General features: G+C 37.7%; 1 protein-coding gene across 1 annotated transcript in view; it reads right to left on the bottom strand.

Annotated features, from left to right (window-relative positions):
* The window catches only part of ANKAR (ankyrin and armadillo repeat containing), a 65870-nt gene that overhangs the window by 8014 nt on the left and 41806 nt on the right, over window positions 1-16050 (bottom strand). The window contains exons 15-18 of the mRNA XM_066346220.1: window positions 8913-9019; window positions 6368-6490; window positions 2382-2540; window positions 1569-1686 (exon numbers count right to left, since the gene is read on the bottom strand). Of these exons, the coding sequence (XP_066202317.1) occupies window positions 1569-1686; window positions 2382-2540; window positions 6368-6490; window positions 8913-9019 (507 nt within the window). The remainder of the gene's footprint in view (window positions 1-1568; window positions 1687-2381; window positions 2541-6367; window positions 6491-8912; window positions 9020-16050) is intronic.

Genomic DNA, 16050 nt, shown 5'->3' with positions numbered 1-16050 from the left:
GGGCACCTCTTTCATTGGTGGTCAGTGAGAGGAGCATAGTTCCCATTGAAATACTGGTCAGTTTGTTGATTTAAATATACTTGTTCTTTATTTTAAATGTTATATTTGTTCCCGTTTTGTTTTTTTACTTTAAAATAAGATATGTGCAGTGTGCATAGGGATTTGTTCATAGTTTTTTTTATAGTCTGGCCCTCCAATGGTCTGAGGGACAGTGAACTGGCCCCCTGTGTAAAAAGTTTGGGGACCCCTGGCCTAGAGCAAAACTTTTCAATAGCCCGAGTTTAGAGAATCCATGATGCTAGTGGGAAGGGAGCGATGTGTCTTTAAACATGTGGCATAAGAAATGGGGTGAGCAAATGGAGGAGGGCAGAGAGTCTAAGATTACAAAGACACAGTAGGAGTACGAGCTTTGAATGGAGAATAACTAAGTGGTGCACATAGGAAAACTGGAGACTTGGCAACAGAAATTCCAGTTTCTGCGAAACTTCTGTGCTTTTGGAGCCTCTTTGGGGAATCATGTCGGCTTGGACATCATTTATTTTACAGTATATCTAAGGCTCGGAGAGCCTGCTTGCTTGAGATACCTCTGCGTGCGTTTGACTCTGGAGATGTATAAAACTGTGATGATGGAGTACAGAGAAAGCCCAGTCATCTTTGAGACTCAATTCCTACCAGCCTGGGAAAATTAATATTTGAAAGCTAGTATAATGTGGCATTATTTGCACATAAGAGTTTATGGAGTAAAATTAAACCCACTACAATTGTTTTTCAGAGTCATATAATTACTATGACATTGAATTAAGAATTTTATTTAGAGAAAAATATATTTAGTAACTTCTTTTAAATATGTTTTTTCCTTAGGTAGTTTCTACCAGTTTTTATTTGCTTCAATTTTCCTTCCATGCTAAGTAAATTTACAACATAAAAATAGAATTTTATGGCAGCAAGTAGAGTTTCTTTTGCTGCGTTCAGTTAAAAAAATATATCTTATTTATTTATATTTTGGAAGTAGTTACTCCATATGGTTGGCATTCTGATACTGTTTTATGTTGTGCTGAGAGTGATATATGAAGTGAATTTACTACTTATTGGTCATCTGGGAGTTAGATCTGGAGTAGATATAGTTAGCTACACAATAAGCATTGTGTCAGGAACTCCACTAGGCTAGTTTGCCTTGCTATATTGCATATCAATGTAGAGAACTCTTAAATGTTAGTAAAATGTGCACCATTGGTCAAAAGGAAACTGGACACAGGCACATTAATATAAATCTGCCACTATTATAAACCAGTGCATACATTTTTTTTTGGCAGTAAGTCATAGCTAAATTCTCATTTCATATTCTGGAAGAAATAATTAGGGGTTTGAAAAAGTAGTTAAATCAAAAAGGCCATGTTTAGACTTGATCTGCTCTTATTTAGGGCAGAATAGACTGACTTTTAGATTCATTCTTCAAAGCGTATGACAGTGTCAGTCTTATTATTTTATTATTACTCATAATACAAAAACATTATAAAAATAGTTTTATGTGTATACAATTAGATTCTAGTTATCTAGTAATTTCTTACCCGTCAAGATAATAGTAGTGGTATTAACTGAATACAGGCTACCAGCTAAAATAGTAATGCCTCTTGAAGACAAAGTAATATGGTCCACATCTATAATGACTTTAGCTAATATAATAATCTAAAAATAAAAAAGCACAAAATTATTAAAATTTTTCTACACAGCTTCTCTAAGTTTTTATATATGTATTTATTTGGTACTTCTTGGAAAGGTAAGAGGGGTAATTTGGTATGAATGAATAGAGAAGTAGCAGGAATAAGAGTTAGAGTACTTGTCCCTATCTGATCATTCTAGTGACTGTGGTAGGCCATAGTATTTTTTCTACAATATTTGTAACTTTAATATCCTTGAATAGAAATATCCGTCATAGAAAATACATTGCCTGAAGGTCACAGGATAGAAAAAGAAGAGGGAGACTAAGATTAAGAATCCAGATACACCTAGTTGTCACAGGTGGAAGAATCAGTGGGATCAGCAAAAGTTTTGCAGTTAGAAAACTTGTGTTGGATACTACCATGTTTCTCTACCTATTTCCTTGTGATAGAGAGGTGACAAAAATACTACTACCTGCCTATCTACTTGACAGGGTTGTATAAACATCAGGTGATGGATAAAGGCAAAAATTCCATTTTAACTTGTAAAATTCTATGTAGATAAAGAAATCCTTGTAGATAATGGGACTTTTATGATGTGAAAGGGGCTGGTATGAAAAATACTGTGAATTTTACAAGTTTGTAAATATTTTTCCAGACCTCAAAAATTTTTAATTTTTCACTAAAAAGACACTTATATAGGTTTAACCTCCAATTTTATACCTGAAATGCTGCCATTGCCTTCTCAGTTTCAATTGTTGATTCAAGAAAAGGTTGAAAAATTGATATGGTTATCATTCCATTTTCTAATATTAAATATTGTTGGAAGCAATCATTGAAGGCAAAAAGGGTTAATGCATAGCCTGCTCTTAAACAGATATCCTAGAAATAGGAGAAACATGCATTATGTTTAATTTACTTCATTTATCATACTATCAAGGTAATAGGTTTCAAATTCTTGCCCATTATAATATATTGCATTCTTATCTCTGGAAATAAAATATGACATTAGTGTATTGGGAAAAACATAATACAATTACCTCAGAATGTTACTGAACAGAAAACAGAGAATTAGGTTGTGGTATCAGGGAGAAGAAAAGAGAAAAAAAATACAATTTTTAAAGGGAATGTTAGATTACTGATTATGCAAATGAATACTTATATGGTAACAGGAAACTCCACAATATCATTTACCCACAACTATTTTATTTCAACATGTTTTTATTTTCAACATTCCAAATTAGAGTTGATAAATTGAAATGTCCCTTGTGCAACAGGCTATATGTTTCATTTTATGCAGTGTATGATGGTAATCATCTCTTAAGTTCATTTGTAAAATTCTATTGTGCTGGCCCTGGCTGGTTGGCTCAGTGGTAGAGCATTGGCCCAGTATGTGGAAGTCCTTGGTTCGATGCCCAGTCAGGGCACACAGGAGAAGTGCCACCTGCTTCTCTACCCCCCCTTCTCTCTTACTCTCTTTTCTCCTCCCACAGCCATGGCTTGATTCAAGTAAGTTGGCCCCAGGCACTGAGCATGGCTCCATGGACTGCCTCAGGCACTGAAATAGCTCAGGTGCTGAGCAACAAAGCAGCAGTGCCAAATGGGCAGAGCATCACCCTGTAGGCATCTTTCTGGGTATATCCTGGTCGGGGTGAATGCAGGAATCTGTCTCTCTGCCTCCTTGCTTCTAAGTAAAAGAAAAAAAAATTCGATTGTACTGTATTCTAAGAGGGAATAAAAGAAAAATGTTTTACTTTTTAAAATCACATTTTAACATTCTGGGACCAGGAAAAGAGCAAAAACCAATTCCACTTAGAGACAGTCTGCTTGCCAAAGAGGAGCAAGTTTGGTAGATCTTTCAGATAGGCCCAAAAGATAGGATCTTATGATTAAATCTTATTTTTACTATTTTACTTGAACAGTATAGTAGAGAGAGAGAGAACTCTTAATCTTAGTTTTTTCCTGCCACTATGAATCATTATAGGTACATACTGAAATGTTTACAGATAAAATTATATGATGCCAGATTGACTTGGGGTAGTGAACACAGCGCAATGTATAGATGATGTATTGTAGAATTTGACACCTGAAACCTATATAATTTTATTAACCAATGTCACCCCAGTAAATCCAATTAAAAAATAAAATCATTAACATAAGATTAGTGAGTAGGTATATACAGAGGGGAAGTAAGATTGAGCATGAATTGTTTGAAATTTTCCATAATAAAAATTATATACACACAAAGTAGTCACTTGGCCATATGTAGGAAGAAAACTATTAGGTACAGTCAAAGGAATAGAGAGTGAAACAAGTGGTAACAGGCTGGGCTGGAGGGAAAAGGAGAATGATTTATAGTGCAATGGGTAATAGAAGAAGAGGAAGAAGAAGGGCATCCCTGAGGGATGGGTGATGAGACTAAAATGTGAAAGGAACAGAGGACAGAGGGAAGAAAGGTGGCTTACTGAGTCAGTCAAACATAAATTCAGTCTCCTCATTCTGTTATTCCTCATATTACTAAAGCAGAACTTCTCCATCTTTTGTGTACCACAGTAAAGTAGAATTCTGTACTTAAAAAAAAATAGTGCAGTGATTTCATTCCTCTCCTTACAATCCTTCTTTTTCCCTCCCCAAACCTCCCCAAAATGAGAGAGACATAGTTGGCAGTTTTCTTCCCTAATTGCCAAATACACTGTAGATAACAGAAGTCCCTGAGTTTTTCTAGGGTTATGGCTCATTGACCAGTGACAGTCCACAAAATGGTTTATAACAGGATTACAGAAACCGAGAATAAGCATTTAAAAGAAATGGGCCTTTCTTACAGTTAAATACCAATTAATAAATGTGTGATAGAAGGAAAAAGGAGGGAATTTTTTAAAAAAACATCACCATTAGGCAGATGCCACAGTAATCACTGTGGCTTCAATGGATGCTAAAATTGGTGAGCAAAAGTACAATGCAAAACAGAATATCTGCATGGCCTCCAAGTGTGTCACCTAAGATACTTATTAATTACAAAAGGAAGAACAGTAACTACAGTGGAAATGTGATAGACACCACTTTAAGCAAGTACCCAAAGTTTATATTACCAGTTATAAGACGTACAATAACATGTACCTCCTGAAAGGACGCACGGGGAAGGCGAAGGACAAAGACCGTGTCGCTCCTGAGGTTGTCTTGCCAAAATGCATGACCTCCATTTAATTAGGAGAAACATCAGGTAACTCAAACTGAGAGACATTCTACAAAACAACTGGCCTGAACTCATCAGAAATGTCAAGATCATGAAAGACATGGAATCCTGAAATTCCAAGGACTAAGTTTCACAGATTGAAGGAGACTGAAAAAACAACTATTGATATATGCAACGTTGAATCCCTGATTGGATTCTGGAGCAGAAAAAGGACATTGTGAGAAAACAGGCAAAATTTATATAAGGTCTGCAGCTTGGTTAATAGGAAAGTATCAATGTCAATTTCCTGGTTGACAGTCAGGAAAACTGGAATGGATGAAGGAAGATACCAGAATACTCTGTATTATTTTTGCAAAATTTTGGAAGATCTAAAATTATTTCAAAATTTTAAGGTTTTTTTATTTATTTCTTTTAATTGGCAGACTGGTGAGAAAAGGGTATTCCTTCATCACACAAATAGATTGAGAACCACCATTCTAGAATATTGGGTAAGAAGAGGAAGACTGAGGGTTGAAAGGTTGTAAATATAGGTAAAGATTTGATGCATTCAGGATATAAGAGACTTGTTTTTTAGTTTGTCCCAATGCATAAAATAGCTTCATGTGATAGTTATGAAAAATATAAAACAGTTAATTCCATCATTACAAACTAATATATTTAACAAAGAAAGAAATTTTAATTTCTTTTTTTTTTTTTTTTAAGCTGGAAACGGGGAGAGACAGTCAGACAGACTCCCGCAAGCGCCCGACCGGGATCCACCCAGCACGCCCACCAGGGGCGATGCTCTGCCCCTCCGGGGCGTCGCTCTGCCACGACCAGAGCCACTCCAGCGCCTGGGGCAGAGGCCAAGGAGCCATCCCCAGCACCCGGGCCATCTTTGCTCCAATGGAGCCCCGCTGTGGTAGGGGAAGAGAGAGACAGAGAGGAAGGGGGGGTGGAGAAGCAAATGGGCGCCTCTCCTATGTGCCCTGGCCGGGAATCGAACCCGGGTCCCCTGCACGCCAGGCCGATGCTTTACCGCTGAGCCAACCGGCCAGGGCTTTACATTTCTTAAGTAATACATTTGAATATTGCCACAAAAGACTTGCTGATAATTTAGGATGTGATCTAAAAAATATCTTCTTCTAAATCAGGGGTAGTCAACCTTTTTATACCTACCATCCACTTTTGTATCTTTGTTAGTAGTAAAATTTTCTAACCGCCCACCAGTTCCACAGTAATGGTGATTTATAAAGTAGGCAAGTAACTTTACTTTATAAAATTTATAAAGCAGAGTTACAGCAAGTTAAAGCATATAATAATAATTACTTACCAAGTACTTTATGTCGGATTTTCACTAAGTTTGGCAGAATAAATCTTTATAAAACAACTTACTATAGTTAAATCTATCTTTTTATTTATACTTTGGTTGCTCAGCTACCGCCCACCATGAAAGCTGGAACACCCACTAGTGGGTGGTAGGGACCAGGTTGACTACCACTGTTAAATGATCTTCAACATTTTGTAAAGGTATTACCTTATCTTGCGAGTGGAGAAGACTAAGGACATCAGCATACTTAAATCCTTCATTTTCTTGTAATTCTTTCTGCAATGCATTATTACATAGCACAATGCAGGCCAGGGAAACTGCCACTTCCACCTAAATATGTGGTTTTCAGAAATTTATTTAGTTTTTACTCATGATTTATCAAGTGACATTTTTTATACCTTTATATGAAATATAGTAATTCAAAGATACTATAAAATCCATTGATTCCAATTCTCTTACTAGTATTAAGAGAGTGGCATTTACAGCTTCAGGAATGCCCTATATCATTTTGAGCAGCTGGAAAATATCCTCCCTCTTTGTACTGGCATGACCACAAAATTCTGAGAACAGAGGAGTATCCCTTCTATATCTAATTTAAAAATGATTTTCTGGCTGGGTTAAAAGGCTGTTTTGAACTGCTTGCTAGCTATTAACCTTTGAGCTGTAAGCCTTTAGTGGATCGCCTATCAATTTAAACAAAGTACTGAGGACTAACTCTCCTCTATTTCTGTAATCATTTATTGTACAGAAGCCCTTTAGGATGTCAATGAACCTTGTTTATTAGGATTCAATAGTTATTATTTTTTAATTTTATTTATTCATTTTTAGAGAGAGAGGAGAGAGAGAAAGAGAGAAAAGAGGGGGAGGAGCAGGAAGCATCAACTCCCATATGTGCCTTAAGCAGACAAGCCCAGGGTTTCAAACTAGCGACCTCAGCATTCCAGGTTGATGCTTTATCCACTGTACCACCACAGATCTTACCAATATAGTTTTTTTGTTTTTTGTTTATTTTTAAAGAACCCCAGGGATTTCTTTTTTTTCCATCTTAGAAATGAGGTTTTCAGTAGTGGAAATTTATGTCGTGTCCATTTATTTATTTTTATTATTATTATTTTCTTCTTTTTCAAGTGAGAGTAGGAGAGAGAGAGAGACAGATTCCTGCATGCGCCTGGACCAGGATCTACCCGGCAACCACTTCTGGGGCCAATGCTCTGTTCATCTGGGGCCCAATAGTTAAAATTTTAAAGTGCTACACTACACATTTCTATGAAAAATGTTATGAGTTTAGAAAATCATAAATATTGCAAACAGAATTTGTTTGCTACAGAATTTTATTTGAGGGAAAGTATTGAAATGTATTTATGTTTTATTTTAATAAGTTTAAGAACTCATTGAAAGTATATACTGAAATATAGATTGATGCAATTGAAGCAAACTGTTTAGCCATGAAAATGTATGTTTTTAAAAAAAATTATGTGGCATTTTCCATAGTCTTATGAAATTTATTTGTACTTTGAAAGTCAGTGCAATTTTTACTCTAATTCAAGCCAAAAGAACTGCAAACATATGCTCCTTCCTTTTTTTCGCTAATTCATTTCCTGTAATAAAATAATCTCTTTCATAGCCAGAAAAGCCACGTAACTTATAACATCTTTTCTGATGACAAGCACATCCCTTAAAAGAAATAATGCTATGTTTACTTATATATTTTCCTCCTAGGTTATTTTTATTTTCTCATTTCCAACAGAGCCCATACCAAATTTTGAAAAGAAAATGCATTTTTGTTGTTATTTTCTGCCTGGCCAACTATAGTTGTCCTGAATTTCCAAACCTTTAGTAAAATGGTTTGAGTAGATGTGAATGTCATTTTATTAAAGGCATTCTACTAGAAGTAACTGGAAGAGTGGACAACTCTTTAACAACTCTTAATACTTCTTGGTAATGTTTAGCCTTGAGAAAAGTCTTGCTGCCAGCCAAACTAGGCTGTTTAGTAGGAGGTAGGGCTGTTTTGATGGTCTAACACCAACAGGATTCATTTCTGTTTGAGAATTTTTGCTACACAAATCACATCCCTATTACCCCCACCCAGTTTTTAGCAAACAATATCTGAGGAAGTAGAGAAGAAATTCTGCAAATAATCAGATATCTGAGGTTTGATGAATAAGGACATAAGACTTTAGTTTGTTTTTGTTTGTTTTTGTTTTGTGAGAGATACAGGACAGACAGGGACAAACGGACAGAAAGGGAGAGAAGTAAGAAGCATCAACTCACAGTTGTGTCCCCTTAGTTGTTCATTGATTGCTTTCTTATATGTACCTGGACCAGGAGGTTCTAGCTGAGTGACTGACCCCTTACTCAAGCCAGTGACCATGGGTTTAAGCCAGTGACCATGGGGTCATGTCTATGATCCGTTGCGCAAGCCAGCAACCCCACGCTCAAGCTGGTGAGCCTGTGCTCGAACTGGTGACCTTGGGGTTTCAAACTTGGGTCCACAAAATTCCAATCTGATGCTCTATCCACTGTGTCACTGCCTGGTCAGGCAAGACTTTAGTATTTTGAAGAAATATTTTAATACAATTTATTATCTTTGTAGCAACTTTTTTGTTTAAAACTTCTAGAATTTTGTTTAAAAAGTTAAATATTTTTATTGTACTTGTGAACTTGCATGAAGATATAAATTATTCTTAAAATCATATTTATGTTAATTTTTATTGTATCAGGAAATAAAAGCCCCTTAGAACCTTATATATACCTTAATGCTAGAAGAAGGGTGATTTCTCAGTAGTTGAATAAGTACTGGAAAGGCATTCTCGTCTACAACAAATTGTTGACTAGTGGGATTTCTTGTATGGGCGACACCTGTAAGAATCCACATGTCAATGAGATTTTTTTTTTCTATTTTGGAAATGGCAAAGTTAAACATAGCTTGATATGTTTGATTGATGAAGTGTCCTAGCATAATATGATTAATTAGTAAACTCTTCCCACCATCTTAGAGCTTGTGGAGGTAAGTGGAGTTGTTGCTGCTGAACTTTGTGGGCCCGTTTGGAAAAGGACTTCTAAAATGACAAATACACCTGGAAGGCTATGGTCCAAGGGCCATTTTTAATGGCATAAGCTGGATCCCTGGAACCAAAGGGAGCACACAGCTCTTCTTAAAACTGAAGGTGTTTATGCTCAAGATGAAACTATTTATCTATGCAAGAGATGCCCTTATGTGTACAAAGCAAAGAACACACAGTGACTTTTGCTGGCAAACTGAACAAAATCAGTCATCTTGGAAAAGGAAACTCATGCTCATGGAAACAGTGGCATAGTCCATGCTGAATTCCAAAGCAACCTTCTTGCTAAGGCCATTGGACACAGACTCTGTGTCATGCTGTACCCCTCAAGGATTTAAACTTATTGAAAAGTAAATAAATAAAAGTGGATTTTTTCTCTTGTAAAAAAAATATATATATAATTAGTAAATTACAAGAGGAAAGGCTATGTCTACACTAATTTAGCTGAATTAAATTTTTAAAAGGCAAAGTAAAATGGAAAATTTACTACTAGAAGTGTACATATTTGGGTGATGGGCACACAACACAATCAACAGTTCAAATTCTATAGAGCTATTCACCTAAAACTTGTGTACTCTTATTGATCAATGCCACCCCATTAAATTTAATTTCTAAATTAAAAAATGCTTAATGCAAATTTATGGCATTAAAAAACAACAGAAAAGGAGCATACTTAGTTTTCTAATAGTTTCAAAATAAAGAAGTTAGAAATGCTAGACTCTCAAGGAATAATATATTATAGCTATCATCTACTCAGGAATTATGTGCAAGGTACTTAAGATTATGATGCTAATGTTTTCCAAAATAAGTTCATTTTTATAAATTTGACTAGAGTAAATATTCTAGTTAAAATTTCTTGATTCCGGCCCTGGCCAGTTGGCTCAGCGGTAGAGCGTCGGCCTGGCGTGCGGGTGACCCGGGTTCGATTCCCGGCCAGGGCACATGGGAGAGGTGCCCATTTGCTTCTCCACCCCCCCGGCCTTCCTCTCTGTCTCTCTCTTCCCCTCCCGCGGCCAGGGCTCCGTTGGAGTGAGGATGGCCCGGGTGCTGGGGATGGCTCCTTGGCCTCTGCCCCGGGCGCTGGAGTGGCTCTGGTCGCAGCGGAGCCATCCCCCGGAGGGGCAGAGCATCGCCCCCTGGTGGGCAGAGCGTCGCCCCCTGGTGGGCGTGCCGGGTGGATCCCGGTCGGGCGCATGCGGGAGTCTGTCTGACTGTCTCTCCCCGTTTCCAGCTTCAGAAAAATACAAAAAAAAAAAAAATTCTGGATTCCCTAAATATACATACTAAAAAATAATCTTACTGTTTTATAACATACTACTTTATTTATTTATTATTATTTTAACCTATACTTTAAATTGTAGGCCTAATCTCAAAGAAGAAACTTAAATCATCTCTTCCTAGGGGATATGTATGAGCAATTTAAATTCTTTTCCTTTGCCATAAATGTCACAATGCATATACAGTGCATTTATAGACTTAAGTCTAAGTGCAAGACTGGGCCTCTTTATGGACAATGAATAGAAGCCATCTAATTACTGTGATCTGGGGAGGTTTGATGGAATTGGGGTAAACAGAAGCAAAGAACACTTTTGTCTGTCCCCTGTTCACCCTCTGGCCACCTAGGCATGTACACAAACACTGATTACATAAATATTCTCTATTAAACTGACAGGTACTGATTACCTAATGCACCAGGCACTGAGATAGGAAGTAGGGCTAAAGAGAGGAATTAGAATATCTGCCCTCAAGGAGTTTATATTATTTAGGGGAAGCAACTATGTAAATATACCATTTCAATACTTTGTTACAAGTGTTTTAATAGAGATATGGAATTGTACAGTTGAAGCCCAGAAGAGGAACTGCACACCTCAGAGTAGGTGAGAAAGGGGTAGGAAGGGAGATTTCAAAGGGTGAAGATGCTACAGGTGGGTCTCAAAGAATGAGTATTTTTAAATTTTTTATTTATAGTCTTTGTTCATCACCATTTATGCCCCCTATACACTCCTCTACTCACCCCACTGCCAGCAAAAAATTAGTATTTTAAATAATGATTATGATAATAAAAATGGTATTGTTATATATCATCTTTGACTAAAACTTCACATGGTAATAATGGGCTGAAATTTTATTAAGGTGGGAAAAGAACCACTACAAGCAATAGGCTGAACAGTTCTCAGAGCTCACACAAAGCTAAAGACAGTTTGTGTTCCTACTGGCCAGAGTGTAGATATCTCAAAATATAAGGGGCTATATCCAAGGGATTGAGTCCGTGGAAAAGTATCATAATACTGGGGTTAAGTTGTTCCAATGTAAAGGGTGCTCTACACTGTTCTAAAAAAGCTTGAAAGCTAGCTTCAAAAGGATCACACAGATCCCAAGTAACAAATGCATGCCCAAACAGAGCCTAACTCATTAAAGGAAAACAGTAAGATTCAGCATCTATCAATTTAAAACGCACAATGTCCAGCATTCGATCAAAACTTATGCATGATTTAAAAATGAAATGCCTAAGATAAAATTGACAAAATTAAATGCAAGAATTGTATATGAAAAACTAAAACATTGCTGAAGGATATTAAAGAAGACCCAAATAAATAGAGAGACTTAACCATGTTTATATATTGGAAAACTTGGTATTAATAGGATGTCTGTTCCTTCAAATGTATTTATGGATTCTATGTAATTCCAAGAAAGATGACAGATCTTTTAAAAAAACTGACAGTTTAATTTAAAAAAGTGTATGGAAATAACAAAGGACCTGAGATCCCCAAAGCAACTTTGAAAAAGGTTGAAGGACTTATACTAACTGCTTTCAAGATTTCCTGTAAACCTCCAGTAAGACAGTAAGTATAGTGAGATGACGTCAGAGTAATGGCAGGGTAGGAAGCGATACCAATAAATCTCCCCCAAAACTCAACAAGATCTTCAACCAGAAACAGAAAAACCTATCCTTGGAGCCTCCAGATGTTTCACAATACACCCGAAGGTATGGTCGAGCAAAAAATTGGCTAAATATATAACCAAACCCCGAAGGAAATAGGGAGTAAGAAATGCTCCGCCTTCCTCACTAACCTAAACAGGGCGGCTTTCTCTGGATTCCGTGAATATAGAAACTGAGGCGGGCAAAGGGGGTGAATAGATCCAGGCCACGGCACAAACAGCCGAACCAGGCTGTGGCACGGAGATCCAAGCCGAGGAAAAACTGTTCCTGTGGCAACCCGGGCAATACAAGCTAACACTCGCGCCAAACCCAAACAAAGAAAGACAAGCCGGGCAAGCCATTTTACCCGATCTCCTGGTTGGCGCGCGCAGATAGTGGGCGAGAGATTTCTTCCTAAGCCCCGGGAGTGGGTGTCCGTGTTACCCCACAGAGAGGCAGAGTCAGTGGCCTTTTTGTGGGCCAAAGCAGAATCTCTGGGCAGCCCCAGTGCCCTGGGAAAGCCGCGCATGGGAGGGAGCGAGAACTAATTCCAACGGTGGAACTTTTCTGTGCTGGTAGGGGATTCACTCAGAGGGAAACGCGGCCAGTCTCATATCCTGGTCTGCGCGCGCAGATAGTGAGCGAGAGATTCCTCCGAGTGCCTCGGCAGTGCGCGCCCGTGTTATCGCACAGAGGGGCAGTGTCAGGGGCCTTTGTGTGGGCCAAAGCGGAATCTCGGGCCGCCCCAGTGCCTTGCAAAAGCTGCGCACGGGGACGGAGCGAGAGCCAATTCCAACGCTGCAACTTTTCCATGTGGTTGGGGGTTTCACTCAGAGCGTGAGACTGCTGGCCTGATATCCTGATCTGCGCGCGCAGCCAGTGAGTGAGAGTTTCCTCCAAGCACCCTGGAAGTGGGTGCCCGCCTGTGTTACCAGACAGAGTGGCAGACAGAGCCAGAGGTCTTTGAGTGAGCGGAAACCCCGCATGATTATGCTAGTAGCTCTGACTGACTGAGCCTTACCCAGAGCCCTGTGCTGAGTGGAAATAGAGTGGGGAGTTGCCAGCTCTTTGAGCCTCTTACTATCCAGGCAGAGGCAGCAGCAACCCCATAGCTGGATTATCAGGCTACTAATTGAGGAAGGAAAGACTAGGAGAAAGGCTCCAGGAACATGGACTCTCTCACTGTTGGAGTCTATAAATGCTAATGAGCCTCGACTGCCAACGAGACTAAAGCACAATACATGACATCGCCATAGAGACTTATCAACTGCAAACCTCTACCTGAGCGTGCCAAAGGGGCAAAACCCGGGGTACAGAGTCACCGACCAGGAAGAGGGAGAGAAAAGAAAAAGCAAGAAGATAACCTCTCAAAATCAAGAATAATCTGCAGACTTTATAACCTATCCCATTTTATTATATTTGTTCATTTGTTTCTCTTATCTTCATTCTTGATATTTTTTTCCTCCTCCAATTTGGCTGATTAACTCTCTGCCAGTCTTACTCTCTCCTCTCCTTGAACTACACTACCCAGAAGTGTTACATCTCCCATTATCTTTTCTCCTCTTCCTTTCTCTCTATGAGGGTTGCACTCCAAAACCCTTAACTCTCTCTCTCTCTCTCTCTCTCCTCTTTTTTCTTTTTTCTTCTTTTAGTAGTTCCCTCTTTTTTTTCTCTCTCTCTCTTTCTTTTCTCCCTCTATATTAGTTTCTTCCTTTCTCCTTTACATCTCCTCTCATTCAAACCTCAATAACAAACAAATTATCTTATCTGGGACTCAAACTTATGTTTGTGGCATTTTGGGGGGTTTTTACTTCACCTTTTTAACTCACTAGCAGTGCTCCCATCCCTAGCTCTCCATTTTATCTAGTTCATGTTCCACTAAATACAATAGTAATTTTTTAATTTGTCCCCCCATTTTTCTGTTTTCCTCTTATTCCTCTCATCATAACTCTTAGTCAACCAACACCTAAAAGCAAATCATTTTATTCTTGACCCAAATTTTTTCCTTATTTGCTTTTTGTGGATCCATACCCCTTCTTTTTTCTTTTTTTTGCCCCTTTATTACTTTTCCCCAATTCAGGCCCTCCATTACAGGCATTGTTTGTTATAATTCACAGTTCACCACAAGATTTTCTCAAGAAAGAGGGAAGAGGAGAGGAGAGGAAAAAAGGAAGGGGGAATAATTTCCTTTTTTTTAATTTTAATTTTATTTTATTTTTATTTATTTCATTATTAATTTTTTTTTTAAAAACAACTCTTTTCGATTTTTTATTTTTTTAACTTTTTATTCTTTATTAAATCTCATTAATACTATCAACAAAACCACCCTCAGATGCCATTAAGGAAGAGAAAATCGAATATCATGGATACAAAAGAAAGAGAGGTAACACACCTAGATGAGGAAAAATCTATGGAGAAAAAATTTAATATATTGGAAACCTTGGAGCTAAATGACAGAGAATTCAAGATAGAAATCCTAAAAATCCTCCGAGATATACAAGAAAACACAGAAAGGCAATTTAGGGAGCTCAGAAAACAACTCAATGAACACAAAGAATATATGTCCAAGGAAATTGAAACTATAAAAACAAATCAAACAGAGATGAAAAACTCAATTCACGAGCTGAAAAACGAAGTAACAAGCTTAGCTAATAGAACAGGTCAGATAGAAGAGAGGATTAGTGAAATAGAAGACAAGCAACTTGAGGCACAACAGAGAGAAGAAGAAAGAGACTAAAAAATTTAAAAAAATGAGCTAGCCCTACAAGAATTATCTGACTCCACCAAAAAGAATAACATAAGAATAATAGGTATATCAGAGGGAGAAGAGAGAGAAAATGGAATGGAGAACATACTCAAACAAATAATAGATGAGAACTTCCCAAGACTGTGGAAAGAACTAATAAAGCCTCAAGTTCAAGAAGCAAACAGAACTCCGAGTTTTCTTAACCCCAACAAACCTACTCCAAGGCATATCATAATGAAATTGACACAAACCAACAGCAAAGAAAAAATTCTCAAGGCAGCCAGGGAAAAGAAGAATACAACATATAAAGGAAGGCCCATTAGATTATCATCAGATTTCTCAGCAGAAACTCTACAAGCTAGAAGAGAGTGGACCCCAATATTTAAAGTCCTGAAAGAGAGGAACTTTCAGCCACAAATACTATACCCATCAAAGCTATCCTTCAAATATGAAGGAGAAATAAAAACATTCACAGATACAGAAAAGATGAGGGAATTTATCATCAGAAAACCCCCACTCCAGGAATTACTAAAGGGGGTTCTCCAATCAGATACAAAGAACAAAAAAAAACAGAGTCACAAGTAAAAGCTCCAAGAAGAACACAATAAAACCAAATTTAAACTGTGACAACAACAAAAAGAAAGGGGAGGAGAAGATGGAGATTAACAGTAGCAAAGGACGATGGAGTGCAAAATTACTCACAAAATAGTTTGCTACAATGAACAGGGTAGGAACCCTTTTCATTACTCAAAGGTAACCACCATTGAAAAAACCACCACAGAAGCACATGAGATAAAAAAGATAGCAACAGAGGAAAGATGTATGGAATACAACCAAATAAAAACAAAAGATAGAAAAACGAAAGAGAAGGATCAAACAAGACACAAAACTAACAGAAAGCAAGATATAAAATGGCAATAGGGAACTCACAAGTGTCAATAATTACACTAAATGTAAAGGGATTAAACTCACCAATAAAAAGGCACAGAGTAGCAGAATGGATTAAAAAAGAAAATCCAACTGTATGCTGCCTACAGGAAACTCATCTAAGTAACAAAGATAACAACAAATTCAAAGTGAAAGGCTGGAAAACAATACTCCAAGCAAATAACATCCAAAAAAAAGCAGGTGTAGCAATACTCATATCGGATAATGCTGACTA

This window comes from Saccopteryx leptura, chromosome 7 (assembly GCF_036850995.1).
Source record: "Saccopteryx leptura isolate mSacLep1 chromosome 7, mSacLep1_pri_phased_curated, whole genome shotgun sequence".
Taxonomy (NCBI): Eukaryota; Metazoa; Chordata; class Mammalia; order Chiroptera; family Emballonuridae; genus Saccopteryx; species Saccopteryx leptura.
Note: the sequence above shows the minus strand (reverse complement) of the source record. Positions and strands in the feature narration are given on the sequence as shown.